Source organism: Hoplias malabaricus, chromosome 15, assembly GCF_029633855.1.
Source record: "Hoplias malabaricus isolate fHopMal1 chromosome 15, fHopMal1.hap1, whole genome shotgun sequence".
In the NCBI taxonomy this organism is placed as follows: domain Eukaryota; kingdom Metazoa; phylum Chordata; class Actinopteri; order Characiformes; family Erythrinidae; genus Hoplias; species Hoplias malabaricus.
The window spans coordinates 28,595,443-28,620,074 of record NC_089814.1 but is presented as its reverse complement, the minus strand read 5'-3'; the positions used below and the strand labels follow the sequence as shown (position 1 = coordinate 28,620,074).

General features: G+C 39.7%; 1 protein-coding gene across 1 annotated transcript; it reads left to right on the top strand.

Annotated features, from left to right (window-relative positions):
- The first annotated feature begins 6,825 nt into the window (after window positions 1-6,825).
- On the top strand, window positions 6,826-24,417 carry LOC136668063 (prolyl 4-hydroxylase subunit alpha-1). The gene is made up of 14 exons (XM_066645308.1): window positions 6,826-6,941; window positions 9,989-10,187; window positions 12,160-12,241; window positions 18,000-18,119; window positions 18,228-18,467; window positions 19,073-19,236; window positions 19,393-19,569; window positions 20,270-20,340; window positions 22,705-22,804; window positions 23,332-23,402; window positions 23,518-23,551; window positions 23,637-23,705; window positions 23,897-23,993; window positions 24,347-24,417. Exons 1-14 carry the CDS (start codon window positions 6,826-6,828, stop codon window positions 24,415-24,417), a joined length of 1,611 nt encoding a protein of 536 aa, XP_066501405.1.
- The last annotated feature ends 215 nt before the right edge of the window (window positions 24,418-24,632 follow it).

Genomic DNA, 24,632 nt, shown 5'->3' with positions numbered 1-24,632 from the left:
CTCCCAATATGCTGAAATAGCAGGAATTCTCATCACAATCCAGTCTGCGGTCCAGAAAAGCGTAAAAACGTTGGTGATCTGCACAGACTCCAACTACGCGCGCCTAAGCTTCACATGCCACTTGAGACTGTGGAAAACCAACAACTACACCACGTCAAACAAAAAGCCAGTAAAACACAAAGAGCTTTTCGCGGCATGCGAACACTTGGTAGACACACATGACCTGCAGATCTACTGGAAGAAAGTGAAGGGGCACTCCCGAGTCCCGGGAGATGACAAAGAATTCAATGATCAAGCAGACAGCTTAGCCAAACAAGGGGCCCGCGAAGGCACATCGTGGACATTCGATCCCTCCCTTTATCCAAACCCACCCGACATCGAAGTCCTAGCTGTCACACGGTCTCGAACTGTAACGAAGGCATCGTCTGACAATGCTAAACCTACCATTGTCTCTATTAACCCTGCTTTTTCGGACACTGACTTAATTACTCTCCAAGCTCGAGACCCATCCATTTCTAAAATGCTTAGCCATGTCTCTGACCCATCTACATATCCCATCTCAGCCCAAGATATTGACACCATACCAGGCCTTAAAAACCTATACGGCGCCAGAGCGTCCCTCCAAGTCGTCAAAGGCTTGCTAGTTCATGCCACTGACTCGCACACTTCACCTACGTTCGTGGTTCCTCAGTGCCACAGGGGGGTGATGCTGATGCACGCCCATGACTCCCCATCTGCGGGACACAAAGGGGTCAAAGCAACACACCATGCGCTCAGGCAGGTGGCATATCAGCCCCACATGGTAAAAGATGTGGCTGACTACATTAAAGGCTGTCTGGTATGTTGCCAATTTCAACCCTCGAATCCTCTTCATAGAGCCCCCTTGCAAAAGAAAGGATTATCCTTCCCTTGGTCAAACCTCCAGATAGACTGGGTTGGACCACTCACTCGAACAGTAAGAGGTAACAAGTACTTCCTCACAGTCACGTGTGCATTCACTAAATGGGTAGAATGCCTCCCCGCACCGAATGACACAGCGCTAACCACTGCATACTTACTGATGAACCATGTCTTCTCACGGTTTGGCCTACCCAACCGTGTCGACTCCGACAGAGGGACACATTTCACAGCTGAGGTCATGCAGCAGCTCTGGCAACTCTTAGGAGTAAAAGCCAGCCTTCACATTAGCTACCATCCTCAAAGCTCAGGTCAGGTAGAGCGAGCCAACCGAACTGTTGTTAGCATACTGAAAAAGTACGTAGCAGCAAACCAACGAGACTGGGATGTCAAGCTACCCCTTGTACTGATGGCCATACGGGCGACCCCACACGATGCGGTCGGGGTCTCACCCTTTGAATTGATGACAGGGAGACAGATGACTCTGCCTTTACATCTGTTATATCAGCCAGGTGAAGCTAGCATAGCCGTAGCCTACACCACTCATCAGTATATGGAGGATCTGCAGAAACACCTCAAAGCCACTTTCGCTTTTGCCCAGCAGAAACTGGAAAAAAGTGCAGAAGGTCGCAAAGCGTACTATGACCACAAAGCATCCCACGACGGACTCCAAATAGGGGACAAGGTATGGTACTACATCTTTGTCCAACCTGTTGGAAGGTCGCGAAAAACAGGGGGGAATTTGGCCCGCAAATTCCTACCCCGATGGTCCGGTCCCTATAAGATAACAGACAAACTGTCTCCCGTTGTTTACAGGATCAAAATAAACAAAGCTCGGGGCAGTACTGAACTCAAATGGGTCCACCGCAACCAAATCCGACCACACACAACCCCCATGGGACTTGTAGGAGATACTAACGCTTCTGTTAGATCATAAACGACAGAACCAAAGGCAGGAAGGGTGTTGGTTAACAAACAACTACAACCTTCTACTCACACCTTAGTTCTCCTATCCCTTTCCCTACTTCCCTCACTCTTTAGCAGGCAACGAGCTTCTAACCAGACTGAGGACACTCAGGGTGCAAGACCCTAGTCCCTCATCGTCAATTATTGTAGAGTGTTTACCCTAGGAAACTTATATCAAAAGGGGGGTATCGTGAAAATTTTTATAATTTGTCTAAACGACTCGCCGTAAATACCCTAAGTCTAACCATGAGCATCTCTTCCGGTAGGATGGCCCCGCTGCTCATTCTCCTGATCGTCGGCTCCCTAGGAACCGCCGTGCTTCCTGAAGTGATTGAACCGGGTCCTGACTCAGGAATAATACTGAAAGACCAGCCGGGACTGCTAATCACTAATTGCCGCCTCCATACCCAGAGAGTATTCGTACGGCTGAATCCCGCCGAAGCGTGTAGCAAAAACCTACCGATAACCACTCTGCAGGCTGGCCGGAATGGAGTTAGATGGACTGAGGAAGCTATCAGCCATGCTGAAGCCGACATAACTCACATGCTCCGCCAGCTACAAAAGTTTACCGTAACGCAATCAAAACTAAATGGTTTTAACAAACGACCTAAACGCTTCATAGGCGGATTGCTAATGGCAGCTGCAACTGTGGGATCACTACTGAGTCTCGGAACGTCCGCTGTCAATGCCGTCAATGTAGCCACTGTCAAACGTCAAGTAGGGGAATTACAAGCTGAAATTCCAAACATTAAAACCCAATTAGACAAACAGCAGCAGCACCTGCAAACAATTGGGCAAACCCTACATGGCACCGTCGTAGTGCTCAACGCTCACAGTGTTGCTTTGAACAAAACGCTCCAGACGGTTAACTCTATTCTTTCAGTAGTGCAACTTGACCTTGCCCACATCCAGCTTGTGAATATGTTATTGTCTGATATGCTACAAGAAATCAGCTCCTCTGTAGATAGCCTAGCCATGGGGAGAATTCCTCCCTACCTGGTGCCCCTATCCTTAGTACAGGAGATTTTGTCTACAGCAACTCGAGAAGTAGTTACTGACCTCCAGGCCCACCTAGCCTATACCTTAGGTAGTGCCATCCCAATTTATGTTAATCCTCAAGACCGAGAATTAGCATTCATCATTAACCTTCCCATAATGGCGCCTGAAAACATCTACCGTTTGAAAGATGTTGTCAACGTTGGCTTCTGGCAAGATTCGGCCTACGTTCGTGTAAAGACAACATCTCTTGTAGCATACCAAGACGATAACCCTGACCTATATCTGGTACCCAATTTGCTTATGTGCACACTCACTAAAGACATTCACTACTTGTGCCCTAGCAAACCTTTCATTCGTGACAGCGCAAATGGGATCTGTGGCCTCAAGCCTATGATGAGTAATACTCAATGCCCGGTAGTCGTCACACCCCGACGTTTGGTAACCAGTACTCAAGCTGAGATTGTTGGAAATCGTTGGTTGGTTAACACCCCTTTAGAGAGGCCCTACTAACCTATGATCAACATGACACCTCAGAAAGGGTACTCCTTCCTAGCCAAACCTTCTGGGTAGACGTCCCCGTAGACGCAATCTTACATGTAGGAGACCTGGCCCTGTATCACCTAAACCCTGACCAATATGAGAGCGACATAGAAATCTCAGAATTCTTCTCCAAACACACCATCGAGCTAGATACTAAAACACTAACTCACCTAGAATATGAGGGAACCCAAGTCATTGATCTAACCCCCATAGATAACACTCTTAGAGAGTTGTCGTCTCAACCCCTATGGCCAGTTCAGCCTGTCACCTATGCATGGTCCACTCCGGACACCTTACTAGTTACCCTGGTAGGATTAGGATATCTCTTGACTTTTGGTATAGCCTGGTTCTATTTCAAACGCACTCGAGCCCTCCAGAGCAGGTTAGAAACTTGGTCTAATAAAATGGTCAAATTCGTTAGACATAAACGAGCCCAGAGAGGTGAACCCCCAAGTTTTAGATATGAAGCCGAAGGCCATGTCGAAGAATCAGCTCTCGAGGTTGCGTTTGAACAAGACCTACCCCTAAATAATTAGAATCCCTTCAGCATGCAGACATCAACACTCCATATGCACCCATACACTGATAGGAAAACATCAGCTCTGAAAATGTGTTTGAATATGCTTGCTGATCTCACCTTCCTCCACAGCAAAAGTTCTTTTCAGCTCCATGCTCCCTGCCGAACCCTAAAACTGAAAAGAAAGGGGGGAATGTAGTGGAGTATGGACCGGACAACGAGATAAAGAGATCAAAATGAAGAAATGAAAAGTTTTGAATTAAAACTTTTCCATTCTGAAGAGGACCTTTCGTCTGCGACCAAGGCACAAACCGCAGGGGTGCAAAGACCCTGCAGCCCCCACACACACTCACACACCTAATCCACATCAAAGACACTTCTCAGAACACATGGCCCCGACCCCCTTTCTCTCTTCAGGAACTAAAAAAGATAACCAGTTTATGATGCTTATGAGAAACAGGAACCTCAAACAAGGAGGGGAGTTTTACTGCCCCCTTTTTATGACGTGGCACCTAAGGGTCTCGTCATTATCGCTAGCAGGGATCAACAAATGGTTAGCAGGGGTGAACTCGGTTTGACCTCTCATTAACCATCCGCAACGGACTAACGGCATGGACCAACAGCGACCCCAAATGGACACTGGTGAAACTACGCCTCGCTCGGGGTCGCCTAAACAATAATGGAAATGAAATCAAATTCTGATTAATGTGTATAAACAATATGTATTAATGTCACTTTCTGTATCCTCAGATGAACGTCCACCTTCTAATGAAATGATGTGTATTACTGTTGTCAACCATGAAAAGAAGTTCTGTCTCTGATTAGAAAAGTGAATTAACACTAGAATTAATACTTCTAACGTATCATTGTAACTGGGATGTAAACACAACGTACCCAGGATGAAATCTTATGTAAATGTTTGATATTAATAATCCAGGATACTCATTGTTATATGTTACTAAAATGTATAAGAAATTTCGATACGCGAAATTTCCACTCTTTTTGTGAATCGCTGATTCAAACTCCCCGTCCTCTCTCTCTCTCTCTCGTGAGAGTCACGTGAGCCTCGAACTCGCACCCAATCAGAAAAAGGACACACCCCATTAGGGCGTGACCGCGCTGGCTTTGAAAAACAGTTCAGCTCGGCACACAGTGGAGTTAACTTCGAAACATCAAAGAGATCAGCAGAGAACATCTCTTCAAGCTCCAAACCTCTCCAAAGCGAGACGCTTTCTCCTTCACGCCGACGAAAGAAACAAAGAAGAACCTTAAAGACTTTACCAAAGCTCACAAGAGACGTCTTGAATTAGCTAGAGTATGAAGCCTTACTAATACGTCGAGTGATTTGAATATCTTCTTTTCTTTTAATCGTGTTTATGTTTTATCGCCCAATCGAAGTTTGATCTCACGACTGATCAAAGCAGGTGAACTTATTCGTGGCCAGAGTGAGAAACACCGCCGAGATAAAGAAAGTCGTAGAATAAGTAAGTTTATTGAATCGATTTTCAGTTCTGGATCTGCAGTAACTAGCGAAACTTCTCGTCCAAAACATCCATATGATTGGACACTCCTGCTCAAGACCGTAAGCCAAAGAGAGGATCCTGCCGCCTGCGTCATCACGCTCCGAGTACGCCCGAGGCGACTCAACCTACGAAGAAAGACCTCCACGCTGACTCAGCCTGGAAACTTCCGCGAGAGAACTGCGAAACTAAGTGAGGCGCCTTCACTCCCAGGACCTCAGAGAGCCTCGGTATTCAACGAGTGGTGAGAATCGACGAAAAAGTAAGCTAAACTTACGCATCTTCAGAGCTGAAAATTGAATCAAGTCTCTTGATAATTTTTTATATTAATTAAACCTCAGTTAGCAACACTTTAGTCACAAGCCAGAGCGCCTAGCTCACCTTTAAGGTCAAATCGGTTTCCCCTGCGGTGATGCCGTGAGATTACAAGGTCATGCTATGTTAATTAAATATCTTTCTTCTTATTAATAAAACTTTCATTATTTGAAATTACAGTGTGTACAGTTTGTTCATTAAATTTCCTGAAAATCCTGAAGAACTCACTTAGCTTGATTATTATCCATTCTCAAACTAATTATTAACATTTTAATTGCTTAAGCCAATTATAAACTTTAATTAATATCATTAAGTCAAATATCAGAGATTATAAGAGTTTGAATAAGGTCAACGCTATAAACACAAATATAAATATATATATTAAATATATATTCACAAAGGTATCACGCTGTATAACCAATATACGCTACAATATTTAGTTTGGATATGTAGGTCATCATGTTGGATGACTTTACACATTATATAGCAGAATTAGCTAGAATTAATTATTATTAATGAATTATGCTCATTGACCCGCTGTAGGTTCTTGGCTCTGAAATTGAATCTGAACTAAAAGTAATAATTCCGTACAAGAAAGGTGCACACACAAACAAATAACCAAGGATTGGTTTTATTACACAACTGGTTTATTAACTGTAATATCAAATAATGAATACTGATTACTCATACAATGAAATGGATTACAGGGATACATGAGGCAACAGGGAAATTAATATATGAGGGAATTTATCTATGATAATTACCCTAAACTCTAAAAAGGCTATAGTTTATCACAGCAAAACGTTCAGCACCAACCTCCTGAGTTATGAAGAAATGAAACCATGTGACCTTAAGTATCTGTGGAGATATCTGGGAGTATGTCACTGACGCATGGTGCTTTCCCGCGCGGGCTTCCTTGAGCACTGCAGACGCAGGCCTTGAAGCACTGCAGCTGCTGGCGTTCCTCTTCTCCCTCTTGGCCAGAGGCTTCGTCAGAGCTGGTGGCATTCTGAAGGTCTCTGTGGGAATTCTCCGCCATCGCTGATCTGCCTCCATGTGAGAGATACATCCATGCAGGTCTTTCCTGGGCCTTTTGCTCAGAAAATCATTCTGAGGGAGCATGTGGCCTACTTCTCCATCGCTGATCCTGAAGCTCTTGTCACCACTTTGAGGGTCAGAGGTCTGAGGTCTCCTTCATGCTCTGGGTGTGGCATTGAGCTTTGCATAAACTATAGCTTTTCTTAAACTATAATTTTCTACAAGAAATAAAAATACAATAAAGCTTCTGGTTGGAAGTTCTGGGTTTGTTCTATCTGGACCCTGCTTGCGGAGTCCAAGACTGTTTAAGAGAGAGCCTTTTATAAGAGAGTCTGATGCCTGAAGAGAGCTGGAGAGCTCTAGAGAGAGCCAGGGCTCTCCTTTAACTGACTACCATAGCTGAGAAGCATTGTCCGCTGGAAGGAAGAGAGAGAAGTTCTTCCTACACTTCCTTTCTGTTCTTCTCCTGCTCTGAGTGCTAAAAAAGCTTAAACTTTTTGAGTTTTTTGCACCACTGGGTTTTAGAAAACTTGCCTTGAATACCTGATTGGTTCTCAGGGACTGAGGATTGGAGCATCTCTTGCTCCTGATTGGCTGTTTCCTGTACCTTGGTAGTGACATCACCTAAAATGTATGACACTTGACAAGACAAAGACTTAAAGACGATTCCTGTTGAATGAATATCCCAGGATTCTCAATCATACTTTTGCAATATAAAAGAAACAAGTTAGAACTAGACATTTTTACATTACTTTACACTCAAAGAAGCACTGAAAAGTATACTTATTTTGAAATACCTTAGCCACCTTAGCCTTGACCGATAATGGACCCTTGGAGTTTTACATAGCTGGTAACGGTGAAGATTGCCTAGACTGGAATAACACCTTTTTACTTCTAAGGTGTAAAATCACCAACCCTGATGGATTCAACATAAATAATGATGCCAATTCAGAGTTATAAATTGTTCAATAGTGTCTCTATTTTCACAAGTTGATGTTATGCTTGGGGACCGTCTCATCAGTCAATCAAGCAATACTTAACCATACAAATCAATAATGGAGTGTCTTTTGAATTTTGGCATGGATGCTTTGGAAACACAATTTTCTTCCAGATTGTTTTACAAAGACACAGCTGGTCAGAAAGATGTGACAGATCCTCAAGGTCATAATAATGGATTAAAAAACAGGGCTCTTTTTAGCTCAGAAAGCAAAACCTTTGATTTGAATGGACACATCCACTCCGATATATTTTTTCAAGATAAACTTTTACTGAATGTAGTTGATTAAAAAATTAAAATGGTTTGAAGTAAAGAGGAATTTTGTCTAATGAAAAGGCAGAGGGATTACAACCTTAAAATACTCACATCATCACTGTTTGTGAAAAAAGTAACAGTTTCTCCGGTTGTGAAACTGGGTCTTGCACAGGTGCTACTTAATGCCACCGCTAACTACCCAATAGAAAGGGTTTGCATGAAGACCTTCAGTCTACCAGCAGGCAGTCGTATATGTACCCAAGAGAACCTGTTTCTCTGACCCCTTCCTAAAACCCTAATTTTTAGAATGGTCAACAACGACACTTTCAGCGGAGCGTACAATAAAAATGCTTTTCATTTTAAACATTATGATACACAGTTTATAGCTCTCTATGTAGATGGAACACTGCAAACCATTTCAACCTAATATTCAATCCGGTAACGTGGTCCATGAGTTTCATTCGTTAATCTTAGCTTCAGGAAAACAAGTCGTCCTGATGACAACTGCAGACAGCATCCGTTGTTAATGAAGTCGGGTAATATGATATTGGAACACAGATTTCAGGTAGTAGCTTTTGTCAAAACATTTATCCTAGAATGAATAACATAAAGGTGCTGGTCATTGCATTCAAAAGGAGAAACTTGTATATTATGCTCATTCATTACACACAGACTGATATATTTCAAGTGTTTATTTATTTTAATTTGATGATTATAACTGACAACTAATAAAACATTCAGTATCTAAGAAATTTAGAATTTTACTTAAGACCAATACAAAAAGGATTTTTAGAAATACTGGCCAACTGAAAAGTATGAACATGAAATGTATGAGCATGTAGCGCACTCAATACTTAGTTGGGGCTCCTTTTGCCTGAATTACTGCAGCAATGCGGCGTGGCATAGAGTCGATCAGTCTGTGGCACTGCTCAGGTGTGATATGAGAGCCCAGGTTGCTTTGATTGTAGCCTTCAGCTCTTCTGCATTGTTGGTTCTGGCGTATTGCACTTTCCTCTTCACAATACGGCTAGGCGAGTTTGGGTTATGGTCAGATGAGTTTGCTGGCCAATTAAGAACAGGGATACCATGGTCCTTAAATCAGGTACTGGTAGCTTTGACACTGTGTGCAAGTGCCAAGTCCTATATGCTGCTCCCAGTCCAAACAAGGCCAAACATATGTCTCGTGTATAAAATAACTTATCTGTATGTAATGGGGGAAGAGAATTGGGGGACCTTTGACTTCAAGAAAGATATATTGTACTCCACATTTCATTTCCAAGGACTTAGTGGAATCTATATGTGGAGACCTAAAACAGTAAGGTATTCTTACGTGCTGCATATCCCCAGTAACAGATGTACACTCTAACACATTTTTATGCACAATATACTTCAGGACCAACACCAGCAGATGACATGGCACCCCAAACCATCACTGACTTTGGAAACTTTACACTGGACCTCAAGAAACATGGATTCTGTGCCTCTCCTCTCCTTAGGAGCTTGATTTCCAAAGGAAATGCAAAAATTACTTTCATCAGAGAACATAACTTTGGACAACTCAGCAGCAGTCCAGTCCTTTTTTGTCTTTAGTCCAGATGAGACGCTTCTGATGCTTTCTGTGTTTTGTTCCATCCATTATCCATCGCCTGTGCCCTGCTTTCCTTGCCGTTCAGATGCTTATCTGCTTAGCTCTACTATCTTTTATTTATTTCCTTTTTATTTTTTCGAAACCTACTTGTTTTTCTGTGACAGAGTATCTGAGCTTTTAAATATACACAAGTCAGAAGTACTATGAAGCCAAAACTGGATATTTTCTGCTTTGATACTTTTTAAAGTAATGTGATTGCTCTAGGACTCTTCCAACAGCCAGGACAGTTTCAACAGGCTACAGTAGAAGAAACTTGTGAAATGCCTCATCATTTTGCTCAACGTATGTGCTGTCAGAATTGTTACGGACTTCTACAGAGAATGCCAGCTTTGGAAAGGGATTTTTGGGACCTGCTATCAGAGTTTCAGAGCTGTGCGAGGAGTAACAGTGAGTGGGAGTACGGGCAGCAGACAGCGGGCTGAGGACTTAACAGAGCAGTGGACAGTGGAGGGACACAGATCCAGACCCGAGGTTCATGTGGATGGCAACACTGCCGTGAGTACAGCTAGAGATGGGCTATGGGTGCAGATTGAGAACAGAACATGACCAGAAAATTGGTCTTACTCACTTCAGCTGAAAAACAGATCTGAACCACTGCATGCCCTTCGTGAGAATCACAAACGCAGTGAACACAATGCAGAAAGCTGCAGGTCAAATGGACTGAACATCATTGACAACTTTAACTTGTTTTTTGGGAAGAGAGAACTTTTTAGGAGAGAAGGACTGCACACAAACAAGAGGTGTTAAATTTCTGACAGACAACCTAATTTTCTCAGTGTTTAATTTATCCACTTTTCTTGGTGGTGGCACATCAGCACCAACACCCGGAAACTCTGCTGTACAAGCTGAACCCCCCCCCCACACACACACCCGGCCCCACATCACCCCACCTGAACCTGAACTATGTACAGGCCTCCAAAGTACAGTGCTAATTTTATTGATGAATTTACAGATATGCTGTCATTTTTTCTACTGACTTTGACCATTTTGTTATTGCTGGTGACTTTAACATACATATCGAAAATCCCAAGGACTGTTTTGCGAAGGAACTACATGCCATATTGGACTCTTTTGGTCTTTCATAACATGTTACAGGGAGTACACATTGTCATGGTCACATGCTGGATATTGTTATCTCAAAGAGTCTCAACATATTGGTTACTGTGAAGGACGTCGCATTGTCAGATCACTACTGTGTGTTCTTTGGTATGTGGGTCAGATCAAGTCATCAGGGACAGAAGAGTTTGTGTCAAGAAAAGGATTATAAAGGACTGCACAGCTACATTTTTCATGAGTGAAATGTGCACTATGCCATGTGAACAATCCAACTCTGTTGATGATCTGCTGAATAGTTTTAATCCAAAAGTGTCAGTGTTATGGATGTTCTTGCAAACAGAAAGCACCATGGAGAAATTATTTTGTTGTTCAAATCCAAATGAGGGTATGTCGCAAGGCAGAATGCAGATGTTGTAAAACGAGTCTTCATATTCACAAAGAAAGAAAGATAGGCTACGTGAATACAACACGACAATATGCAAAATATGACAGTCCTATTTCTCTAACATCATCAACAACAACACTAACAACAGCAAAATCCTCTTCACCGTGGTTGACAGACTCACTAATTCACCCACACCAATTGCCCCTGAATTAGTATCAACTGAGAGATGTAATGAGTTTGCATTCTTTTTTAACACTAAAATCTAGAATATCAGACAAGCGATTAGTACATCTATATCCAGCAATGAGTCTGTACCCTCTACATCATAAAAACTCCTTAGTTAAAATGTCAGAGTTAAGTACTGTAAACAGTGAAATTATAAATGGCACAGTCAACTCAAACCACTCACTTGCAGTCTTGACACACTACCAACCAAATTTTTAAAGAGTGTGTTTCACACTATAGCACCAGACATACTCAATTTTAAAAACCTCACTCATGTCGGTGGTCTTTCCGAGCTCACTAAAAACTGCAGTTGTAAAACCTCTTCTAAAAAAGAAAAATTCAGAATCATCTCAGATAAGTAACTAGAGACCAATTTCTAATTTAACGTTCATTGGCAAAATCATTGAGAAAATATTTTTCAGGCAAATCACTAGTATCTTGTTAACAGTAGCCTAGACAACTTGCAGTCCGGGTTCCAGCCTAATCACAGCACTGAGACTGCGCTAATAAAGGTAATAAATGACATTCGCTTAAATACAGAGGCTGGAAAGGTATCTCTTACTTCTTGACCTTAGTGCTGCCTTTGATACCACTGACCATAAGATTCTTATAGATAGGCTCACAAACTGGGCGGGACTCTCAGGAACAGTCCTGAAGTGGTTTATTTCTTACCAGGAAGGCAGGAACTACTTAGTAAAAATAGAAAATATTTCAGAGAACATGCCAGTGACCTGTGGTGTCCCCCAGGGTTCTATTTTTGGTCCAATTTTATTTAATTTATACATGCTTCCCCTTGGCCAGATTCTACAGGACTATGGGCTGTCCTATGACAGCTATGCAGATGACACTCAAATTTACATGGCCCTGTCCCCCAATGACTCTGGTACAGTTGACTCATTAAGCAAGTGCCTTGAACACATCATTAACTGGATGGGACACAACATTCTGCAGCTGAATAAAGATAAAACTAAGATTATACTATTTGGGAACAGCAATTAAAGACAAAGATTGGCTGCGTATCTTGACTCGAAAGCCCTCAAATCTAAAGAGCTGGCTCGTTACCTTGGTGTATTAATGGACTAAGATCAGTTTTAGTAGTCATATTAAAGCTTTTACTATATCAGCATTTTTCCATCTTAAGAACATCAGTAAGATTAGAGATTTTCTGACAAAACCAGACCTGGAGAATCTTATCCATGCTTTTATTTCTAGCAGGATTGATTACTGAATGGTCTCTTAACTGGACTTCTAAAAAAGACCATTAAACAGCTTCAGCTGATTCAAAATGCAGCTGCCAGAGTTCTCACTCAGAGCAAAAGAAGAGATCACATCACCCCCACCCTCAAATCCTTACACTGGAGACCAGTCTGTTACAGAATGGACTTTAAGGTGTTATTACTGGTCTATAAATGTCTTAATGGTGTAGGGCCAACATATTTATCAGACCTGCTACAGAGATATGAGCCGAGCAGAGCTCTCAGATCTTTAGGAAATAGTCAGTTAGCCCTGCCTCAAGTGAAAACTTAACATGGAGAAGTAGCGTTTAGCTACACTGTCAGAAAATTTGTCACTGTGGTGGTACCTTTTGCTTTCGCTGTGGTGGTACCCTCAAGGGCACATTTCAGTAACTTAAATTAGGGAGCATAATTTGTACCTTATTCTATTATAATTGTAGATTTAAAAATTGTGCTGATTTCATATGCCCCATTTTATCTCCAGGGCATTTATTACATTTTTTATATGACATATTTCTATAATGAAAGATTACAAACATGTATCTATCCCTCTGGAGAAGAGAATGTAACGTACATTTAAGGAGCAAAACTGGATTTTTAAACACTGTTGTACCTTTAAAGGAATATTTACCCAGTTTGTACCTTTAGTGACCAAAATTGTACCTCTACCGTATATTTTTTCTGAGTGTATACTATGCCGCTTATAAATGGAACCAGCTGACTGAGAATATTAGAAGAACACCGACTTTAGACACTTTTTAATCAAGACTTAAATCATTCCTGTTTGAGCAGGTTTATAGCTCAGTCTAAAATACTCAGAAATTTCATTCTGTAATGGCACTTTAGTTTCTTTAATTGTATCTTTTTAAATTGTTTTAAACATTTTTAAATCATTTTACTCTTTTTCTGTATTTGTTTTACTGCAATATTTTAATTGTTTTATTGGACTGTTATGATTTTTATTCTGGCTTTTAATTTAACTGTTTCTTCTGTAAAGCACTTTGAATTGCTTTTGTATAAAAGGTGTTTTATAAATAAACTTGCCTTGCCTTGCTTATCCGGGTCCAGGTCACAGGGGAAGCAGTTCAAGTAAAGAAACCCAGATCTCCCTCTCCCCAGCCACTGCTTCCAGCTCCTCTGGGGGGATACCGAGGTGTTCCCAGGCCAGTCGAGACATGTAGTCTTTCCAGCGTGTTCTTGGTCTGCACTGGGGCCTCCTCCCTGTTGGACATGCCCCAAACACCTCATCAGGAAGGCATCCAGACCAGATGCTGGAACCACATCAACTGGCTCCTCTCGACATGGAGGAGCGGCGGCTCCACTCCGAATCTCTCCTGGATGTCTGAACTCCTAACCCTGTCTCTCCTTCACCCTGGCTGAAAATTCATTTCAGCCGCTCATCCTTTTGGTCACTACCCAAAGCTTATGACCATAGGTGAGGGTTGGGATGTAGACTGAATGGTAAATCGAGAGCTTTGCTTTTCTGCTCAGGTCTCTCTTTACCACAATGGGTACAGAGTCAGCATTACTGCAGACGCTGCACCAATTCACCTGTCAACCTCCCGCTCCATCTTTCCCTCACTCATGAACAGGACCCCAATGTATTTGAAGTACTCCACTTGAGGCAGGATCTCACTTCCAACCTGGAGAGAGCACTCCACCCTGTTCCGACTGAGAACCATGGACTCCGATTTGGAGGTTCTGTGTCGCCTGACAGTTTGCCAGAATCTTCTTGGAGCCGACACTTCTTCGGTACAACACTTATGATATTCAGGTTCAAATGTTGCTCAATACGGGCAATGTGAGCAAAGCTAGCCATTTCATTTGTAGGTAATCCTACATCATGTTGCATTTGCCTCACTATTTTTTCTACTTGATAAAGGTTTTTATCAAGATTCAATATTTGGGAAATACATAAGACAAAGCAGAGGTTATCTTAGTTGTAAAAAACATACAGAAGTTTCATCTTTTCTGAACAATTTTTGTGTTGAATATACCTTTTTTCATCCAACACCACCCTGAGAAGCATGCCCAATTCGAATGACTAGTTGTAAAGTTTCATCTGAAAGTATTTCAAATTTACTCTAAATGGCATTTTCAAACAACAACAGAAAGGAATTCAATTCAATACCCCCATCATTTACCTGAAGACGCAACGACACATTGAGCAAATCACCCTGAATTTCAACTAATATAGCATAATTTGGCCCCACTTCATCATTAGCAACATCACACATTTCATTTAAAATATCAACAACATAATTGTAAAATTCAGCAAAACTATCAACATTGCCTAGTGAGGAAAAGTTTATCCTTTGTCTAATTGCTGTGGTGTTGAATCTGTCAAAGTGATTAATATTGATATTTGGGTCAATACCATTTCCAATTTGTGCATCAACATAGTCATGTGGAGGAGGAGAAAGGATGTTCAGATCACCCTCTCTTTCAGCATTAGGTGATGGAGGAGAAAAGATATTCAGATCATCCTCTTTCAGCATTAGGTGATGTGTAGTTACTCGGTTCATCATCATGATCAGGACTGGTTAATGAATTTTGAGAGACTTGACTTACGTTTAATAGATTATCGTTTAATCTCAAAATCAAATTTATTTATATAGCGCTTTTCACAACTGATGTTGTCACAAAGCAGCTTCACAGAAGACTTTGGTTTAGTTCAAAGAAAACATCCTGAGAAAAAAAAAATCTAGGGTATTGTCAGGAGAGAGTATAACCTCTATATTTGTTTTGTGTTCAGGGTCCAGCTGAATAGTTGGATCTAGCAGACTGTTTTGTAACCTTGATAGACTTTTCAAAGAAAAAATCCTGAACCTGTATATTTTCTAGGGTATTGTTAGGAGATGTTACAGATTCAAAATTTGAGCTCTGTTCATGAGGTACTGAAAAATCATTATTAAATTGGTTCACAGCATCTAATAGAAAAGGATTCAAAGTTGTACAAGTAATGTGTTCATTTAGTGTAGTTTGTAATGTTGATAGACTTTGTTCCAGTTCACAGATTATCTGATTCTGAGTGCTAATTATATAATTTGAAAAAGGACTGATGTTAGACTTCTTAGCTTCATTATTTAAAAGCTCACTGTTGGGACGTTTCTTTGCCATTTAACTACTACAATAAATAATAATCAACAACACAGATTTTGTAAATGAGCATTAAAATAAAATGTAAAATAAGCATTACATACTTGAGTCAGCAATCGACTGCTCTTCACATAAACCAGCAATCATAGAGAGTATCATCCTCATAGTGTTAAAATGTTTTCCTGATGGTACTGAAATCTAAAGAGGAAAAACATTTTCAATTATGACAAATATATATTATATTTTTACTTATTGGAAGGAGTTCAAGTTCTTAGTCATGATAAGAGGCTGTGTTCAAGTAGGAGGTATCTCCAGATCATATCTGGGTAGGAGACATGACTGAAATTTAAAGAAGAACAAAATATACAGTTAGGACACGGAAATAATATATAAATTGTATAAAAGTATAAAATATAAAATACACTTTAAATATTGACTTACTGGAGGGAATTAGTTTTGGATCAGATCAGAAATTTGACTCATTATCTTTGGGAGGGTTGGCATCTGTACGTGTGTGAGGTGGGGGGGGGTCAGGGTGCTTCTGTGTTTGGGAGAGGGGAGGGTTGGTATCTGTGTGTGTGTGTGTGTGTTCCTGATCAATGGACGATTCTGATTGGAAAAAGAAGGGACTTCCTGATCAATGAACGCTTATGATTGGTCAGGGGGAGGGCGGGACTTGTGGATTAAAATTGACACTTATGATTGATCGAGGGAGGGTGGGACTTCCGGTTAAAAATTGAAAGTTATGATTGATCGAGGGGCGGGACTTCTGGTCAAACGGACGATTGTGATCGGTTGAGAGGCGAGACACCAATACTAAAAAGGGGTGGGGCACTCTCTGATTGGACGACATGACCTGTCAAAATAGTTTGATGGATTATGCCTCATATTCTCGCTCTAACCTAGCCAGTAAACCCCAAGGACTATTTACAGCAATATTTATTGACAGCTAAGTATAACAGTAACATTCTAGATTAATTAACCTAACAATTAATTTTACTACCACAAAAGTACAAATCAGTTCCAATGTTTTTATAGTATCAAACATTTTCAAGACACCCCCCCCCCACACACACACACTACCTCCAACAAAAAAAACTCCACTGGAATTTATTTTAAACATTGCAATTCATATAAAATTGCTACTTCTTATTGAACAAAACTATTACATTAATTTGCCATGCTCCCCCTGCCCACTTTGCAAGCCACTGACTTAAAAGTGCACTATTCAAGATTTTACATATTTATTTATCATTAAACGATTAATTTCACTGTAAAGGTGTAGTGGAGTTAAGACGTCATGAGCAGAGAAAGACGCCACACACTGCTGTATGTTGCTTTGTTTCTCCACTGAGAAAAAAAAAAATTCCATAAAAACAGCCACATACACAGTGTGACAAAAGACAAGAATCAACGATATGGAGAACACTAAGTGCTCCTGAAAGACTCCAACAGGTCTCTGAACTCACGGTTATTCACAGTTATCCCTCATGCTGGTGAACTGTGTTCTATTAAGCTGTCACTGCCCTGCTTTCACACTGACAGAGAATAACTACACTCTGAACAGGCTGAATTGGTGACCCTGAACTGGAGAAGTTGTTACAGATAATAAATGAATGAATATTATTATAACATTCCATGTCTATTTTCTTGAGTGACTGGAATGATAATGTTAGCTGTTATGGATGGAGTTTGTTAAGTGAGTCAGTGTGGCTTTTTCAGCTTTTGCTCTCAATAATGAGAAGTGCAGTTGAGGCCGGAAAGAGGTTGTGTCTGAAGGAAATGATGTTGCAGAATTACAGTTTCTGTTTAGCTCTGAGACCCTAGTGCAACCTTTGCTGGCAAATTTTTGGATAATGCACCTTAATGTGATGAGTACTACAAACCTGTGGGCTAGCTAAGGGGAACTCAAGGACTGGATTGAGCAACCCTAATCTAGACATGTTCTTTGGGTTGGGAAGAAAATGCAGGGTTTTGCAATTTACCACATTTTCTGAGGTTATGCACCATAATGGAATATAATATGTGCATGAATATGCACAGTACTAGCTCTAGAACAGGCATTTTTATTATTAATCATGGTTTGTACATATATTGCATTTCATGTTTATACAGTTTGTTAATATATATGCTCTTGTAGTTATATATAGTTTAAAGAACTAAAGTGTTTGTGGATTTAAGGTTAATACACTGATCAGTATATCTAACAGGAACCATTCAAGAAGAAAAGTTTGTAGAAATATTTCATTAGTTGTTAGTCAGTGTAATTCATTGCGATTATTTCTTTTGCATTTCTCATCTGTATAGATTTAAATGCACTCAATTCAAAAGCTCAGGTATTTCCCACTGACAGTGATTTGGATGGTATAGCAATGGCCATGCTTAGACTTCAGGAACTCTACAGGATAGATCCAAAGAATATGAGTGGTGAGTTTCGTACTGAATTGTTTTTCAATTTACATGTTTAGTTTCTATTAATCTGACATATAGCATGCTTAACCTAAATAAATCATTAGAATTCTTTTTTATTTTTAGGTCTGAAGAATACACTGACTTTGGACCCAGATGAAACTTTTCATATTGCATTGGTTGCTCAGCAGAGTCACCAGGTTCAGTCTGCCATTGTTTGGTTGCAGGAGACTCTAAGGAAGCTTAATGAAGGTGTTAATTCCTTAGTAACCAAAGAGGATGTTCTTGAACTTCTTGGGTTTGTTATATTTCAAGCATGGAATTTACCCATGGCTCTCGGGATATATCAGCCAATACCTCCGCATGGTAAATCTATGTTATAATTTCTGCAGAAATTAATTTAGCCCTTATTACTGCTATAGAATTATTAATTGTCTAATTATTTTTCCAAAGATTAAATATTGTTTATTAAAGTCTAATAGTTGAGCTATATACAAGCCATATTAGGGAAGTTTGATATAAAATGGACTGCCACAATGACAAAGGATCGTGATGGGCCAGAGCCCACCTGGAATCACTGGGTGCAAGGCAGGAACACACCTCGGAGGGTGCACCAGTCCTTCACAGGGCGACACATTCAGTCACACATACACTCATACAGACACTTCGCTAAGCCATCTAACATGTGTTTTTGGATTTTTAAAAATACAAATGCTGTATAAATGTCTAAGATGTCAGATCTTTAAGAAGCATTTCATGTAATCCCTTTGTGCAGTAACACTAGACTCCTTAGAGGTCAGAATCCTGTAAACTTTTCTGAGAGTTTAATTCTCCAAAATTTAACATTACATGTCAAATCACTTACCTAAACTAGCAGACAATTTCTGACAAATCTTAAATTTTAATATTCCTCCATGAAGCAAACTGTATATCTATATTTTATTTCACAGGATACACATCAAATGTTTTAGACCTGAAGACTTTCTTCCAGCTTGCACATCACAACAGCCAAATAGAAAGTTTAAAAGGTCTGGATGCTACACACCATTCATTTCCTTCCTTTGGCATTTCTGCTGTGGAGCTTCCTAGGCACAGTGAATATGATGCCCTCTGTAGAGGAGAAGGGATCAAAATGGTAAAGATATTAAAACCAAGTAGAGGAATGAAGACAAAAAAAAGATGTTTCAGTGACTGGGCTTGGTGTACTTTTTATGATTCATTTTTAAATTGTTCATATGTAGAGGTGAAACTTCATATGTTTATAAGTAAGACATTGCATTTTGCTTGCCAGACACCCCAAAGAGAGAAGAGGCTGGTTTGTAGGTACACAACAGTTGGAGGGAACCCTATGCTAATGTATTCCCCAGCTAAAGAAGAGGAGGAGTGGGATGAACCACTCATCTTGAGATACCATGACCTTCTATCCAAAAGGGACATTGAAATCATCAAAAGACTTTCCAGACCAAAGGTGAATCTAAAATTAAATATTTATGGATCAGGTATATATGTAATATATACCTTACATATATAATATATATGTCATCACAACATATATTTTTCAGCTATTTTGTGAAACATACATTTTTATTCATTCATTCATTATCTGTAACCGCTTATCCAATTCAGGGTCGCAGTGGGTCCAGAGCCTACCTGGAATCATTGGGCGCAAGGCGGGGAATACACCCTGGAGGGGGCGCCAGTCCTTCACAGGGCAACACAGACACACACACACATTCACGGACACTTTTGAGTCGCCAATCCACCTACCAACGTGTGTTTTTGGACCGTGGGAGGAAACCGGGGCACCCGGAGGAAACCCACGCGGACACGGGGAGAACACACCAACTCCTCACAGACAGTCACCCTCAGCGGGAATCGAACCCACAACCTCCAGGTCCCTGGAGCTGTGTGACTGCGACACCTGCTGCGCCACCGTGCCGCCACATAAGTCTTTAATGTTTAAATATTGTATATCACAGAACATTCATACAAATTTCATTTCCATTTTCATTTCATTGTCTGTAACCAATGTAATCTAATTCAGGGTCACAGTGGGTCCGGAGCCTACACTGAAAATCATACAAAATTGCCATAGATTATTTTTGCAAAATTGTCTCTGTCACAACTTCAAAAGAGCAAATGAATAACATATATTTTGTCATCCTTAGCTTGACAGAGCTAAAGTTTCAGACCTAGTCACTGGGAAAACGACCTCTTCTATGGTGCGCGTGTCAAGCAGGTAATGCTAATTATGAGATAAATTATGTACAGTACCTAACCTCTATGAGAATAGTATGACATCCATTTCCCCATCCTCATACCATAATGACATTGTGGGTGTCTGTTGGATAACATAACAGAATTGGACAGAGTGTTCTCCTCCATGTGTGTTGTGTGCTATGCTATCCTTCACTTATCTAGATTGTTAGCACTGTGTGAGGAGAACCCTAGATAGTGAGTGCAATTGGAATTGGCAATAATTAAAAGCTGGGTAAAAAGAAAAACGTATAATTTTTTTGTTGTTGAATTCAAACTGAATTTTAAAGGCATGTGTGCAATATCTCAGAATGGTTCTGGAGGCAGTGCTGCCTTTGAAACAAAGGAACATAATTGGTCACATGCCAACAGGTGGGGTTGAATTTGATTGGTTAAAACACATTGGGCAGAGATATTCAAATACCACTACATAAAGCTCCACCTAGACCCTCGTGTTTGCCTGCTCTGTCTGCCAGGAATATCTTTTGAAGAATATATGTGGAATGCTGCATAATGTTATGCTCTGCTGCCTCTGAGGCAGAATCTGAATAAGTACATTCCTACATATTTGAGTTATGATTGCTGCATCTGAAATAGCTACAGAATGTCATACAATAATGTTCTGCTTCCTCTGAGGCAGGTACATTAGGTACATTATTGTCACTAAAAGTGTGTATGAAGTCAACATAATTTTAAAACTACCATTAACACTAGAACTACCAAACCGCTGCCATTTGGCAATTATACCTTTAAATCCCAAAGAACTGCCATTTGGCAGGTGTGAACAGCTCTTCTCACCTCCAGTGTTATGTAAATGAGGCCTTTACATTTGAAAGGAGACACTCTACTGCACTCCACACTCTTCTCTGCAGCAAGTTGGTGAACCCCCACCCCCCAAACAAGTCAACATTACCAGACATTTAGATTCAAGGTAGTTTTATTGGTATATGAACAGGAAAGAAACATTTTGCTTGGTTTCCCTGTACAATGAAATAGTAATAAAGGAAGTAATAAAAGATAAAATAAGCATGCAACAATATGATAACAAAAGTATTCATAAATAGAAATGTAAACTATACAGAAATATAAACTATGTTCTTCATGCCACACTGTGCCATCCTTTGCCGTCTCTGTCAGCCACTCGTGTGTCTCCATGCGACCTGTCTCCTCATCTACAGGACGATATGTTTGAGAATTGATTAGTGAAAGGTTGAAATAATGTGAAATTGACACAAACATGGTATTTGAATTATAATTCCAAAACATCTGAAGTATGCCTCCTTTGTGCTAATGTAGGATTGTTTTCACAGTGCAAAAAGTGGCATTTTGATTAGTCAAAATAGCTCTGATATTTTGTAACCTTATTTTAAGTAGTTTTTGTCTTTTGAAAAACTGCCAATAGGTAAAGATATTTTTAAATAAATTTATACAAAAAACAACCCTCAGCTAGTTGTAAAAAAGACATTTTTACTTAAACTTTTTAAAACCCAAAGTAAAAGAATCGTATCAGGACATTTTGTCTTGTTTTAAGTCAGAATACAAGTCAAAATTACTCGAATTAAAATAGAATAATATTCTTGAGCAATTTTAACTGATCAAGATTGTACTTTTTGCAGCGTGTCTCTTCCAAAATCACAACAGCTATAACCGGCAAACAAAAATAGAAAATTTAGGAAATCTTACCAGAAGAGATTTCAGAGTCACCGCTCTGATCAATAGTCATTTCTTCTCCATCAGTGTGCAGATAATTGCTGCCTCTGAGGAAACAGCATTATTGTATGTCATTCTGCAGCTTCCTCAGAGGCAGCAATCATAAATCAGGTGTGCAAAAGGTACTTCTTTACAATCGACATCATAGGCAGCTGAATCATAATGTATAACATTCTTACTCTGAGGCCGTATTTTTAAAAGAAATGTATAGGAAAGTACTTTTTCAGAATCTGCCTCAGAGGCTGCAGAGCATTATGCAGCTTGAAGTTACATTAATTAAGCTAAACAAAATACTGAAATGTTTGCAACAATTTCAACCAATTATGAAACAAAACTAAGTTTACAGTATATTGCACATTAATTTCTTCAAAAGGCATTTCTGGCAGGCAAACAACAAGGGTCTAGGCAGAGCTTTACTGGTATATAGCACATATTTGAAAATGGCCACCCAATTTCATCCCTGCCTTTGGGCTGGTAACCAATCATATTTCTTCTGCTTCAAAGGCAATGCTGTCTTCAGAACCATTCGGAGTAGTGATTGTCAAGTTCCCATTGTTTTTACATGGATGTTTATGGGATTCTCCATATAATTAATTTAAGAGATAGGCTCATACAACTGTAACTTTCATATGCTCAGTGCCTGGTTGTCTGAAGGTGAGAGTCCAGTGGTGGCCCGTGCAAATCGGAAAATAGCTGCCATCACCGGCTTAGACGTGGAAACAGCAGAAGAACTGCAGGTACATTTCATAAGATTTGTCATAAAATCTGCTGCTGGAAAGGTGTTTCTAATCTAAAAAGGCAATGAGACAACAGCACAGACATCTCAGATTACCACAATTCTCTGTCCACAAACCTAGACCTGCACTATAACAATAACCTCATTAAATGTATTACTAATATTTAAGCTTGGAGATTTTATATGGCTCTTCCCCATTCAGTAGATTTAATTATTCTAGGCATAAACAGGTAGCTAACACTTTGAAACAATGTTTCATAACATGAAATAAGCTCACTCATGTATGAAGAAACTTTGAGCTTCATATATCAACAGCAGAATTCACCATTCAGGATTTGGTAGTCAATGGATCAGACTGGTCAAACTTCTAAACTAAAACATTGCTAAAAATATTATTGTAATATTGCTAAGCCTGTGGATACTGGCCCACCAGGCCACTACGTCCCATGGAATTCCCTGGAGTTCCCACCAGAATGATTCATGCGTGCCAGTTTAATTCTTTTCATTTCTGTGTCCTTTCCATTTCAGGTTGCCAATTATGGAATTGGGGGACAATTTGAACCTCATTTTGACACAATGGTGGGACCTAAAATTATGTAATGCAAAGGGACATGTATTCATAAACCAATTATGTGTGGGATTTATATATTTTAAATGATGTGTACAAATATATGTATTTCCACTTTTGTTCACTTTACAGCTGACAAATGAAACCCAAGGAGGAAGGATTGCAACTGTCTTGGTTTATGTAAGACATGTTATTGGGATTCTTTCTTAGGAAATGTTTAGCTTATTTAATATGATACCTGTAAAATTCTCATGCTTTGTCTTAGATGAGTGATGTGGAATTTGGTGGAGCCACTGTGTTTCCAAACATTGGTGCAGCCCTTCAACCTAAGAGAGTTAGTAAACCTAGTCTGTCTTCCATTCTGTTGGTGTTGTAACAAAACTTTACCCCAGAGTAACAGACTATAACAAAAATGAAAGTTTGTTCATGGGTTGGATTTAAAAATATACAAATAAAGCAAAACATGATATTTTGTTTTATTTTTTTTAAGCGAGATGGATTTTAGTTTTATTTTTTGTCACACAGGGCTCAGCAGTGGTTTGGTTCAACCTACTAAAGAGAGGTGAGGAAGATGAAAGGACCCTCCATGCTGCATGTCCTGTTTTTGTGGGCAGTAAGTGGGGTGAGTTTCTCATAAAATATTCATCTATTCGAGTAGTAATTTATATCAGTTTACATCATGTTTGGCAACAAAGTCAAGGTGGGATTCGATTCAAACAAACAATTATACATTTATTAAGTTTAATGTTATTTCAACAGATATTCAAAGGTACATACAAGAATGCATTATAAAGCATGTATAATTGAATGCATAATTTTATAAATGTATAATTGAATATATAAATTATATACAATTTAATGCAACAACATAGCAAATTCCAAAATTACACAATACTTGTTTTTCTGGTTTATTACTGAAATAATTTATTCTCTACTTAAAACCTTAAAAAACTTGCTTTTAAATTTGTTATCTAGTTGCCAACAAGTGGATCCACACTCGGGGACAAGAATTCAGGAGGAAGTGTTCTCTATCCATGCTTGAGTGAGACAAATGAAGGAAGCCAAGCTATCAGCAGATTCCAAAGGATATTAGTTAGTTAGTTTTCAAAATGAATACAGTATATAACAAATAAATAAATAAAATAATATTAATAATAATTACCTAAAAAGAAGACAACAACAATGGTAACAAATATTAAATTAATAGACATGACAGTCAAAACAAAACAAATAGAAAACAATAAGGTATAGGCTGAAGCAT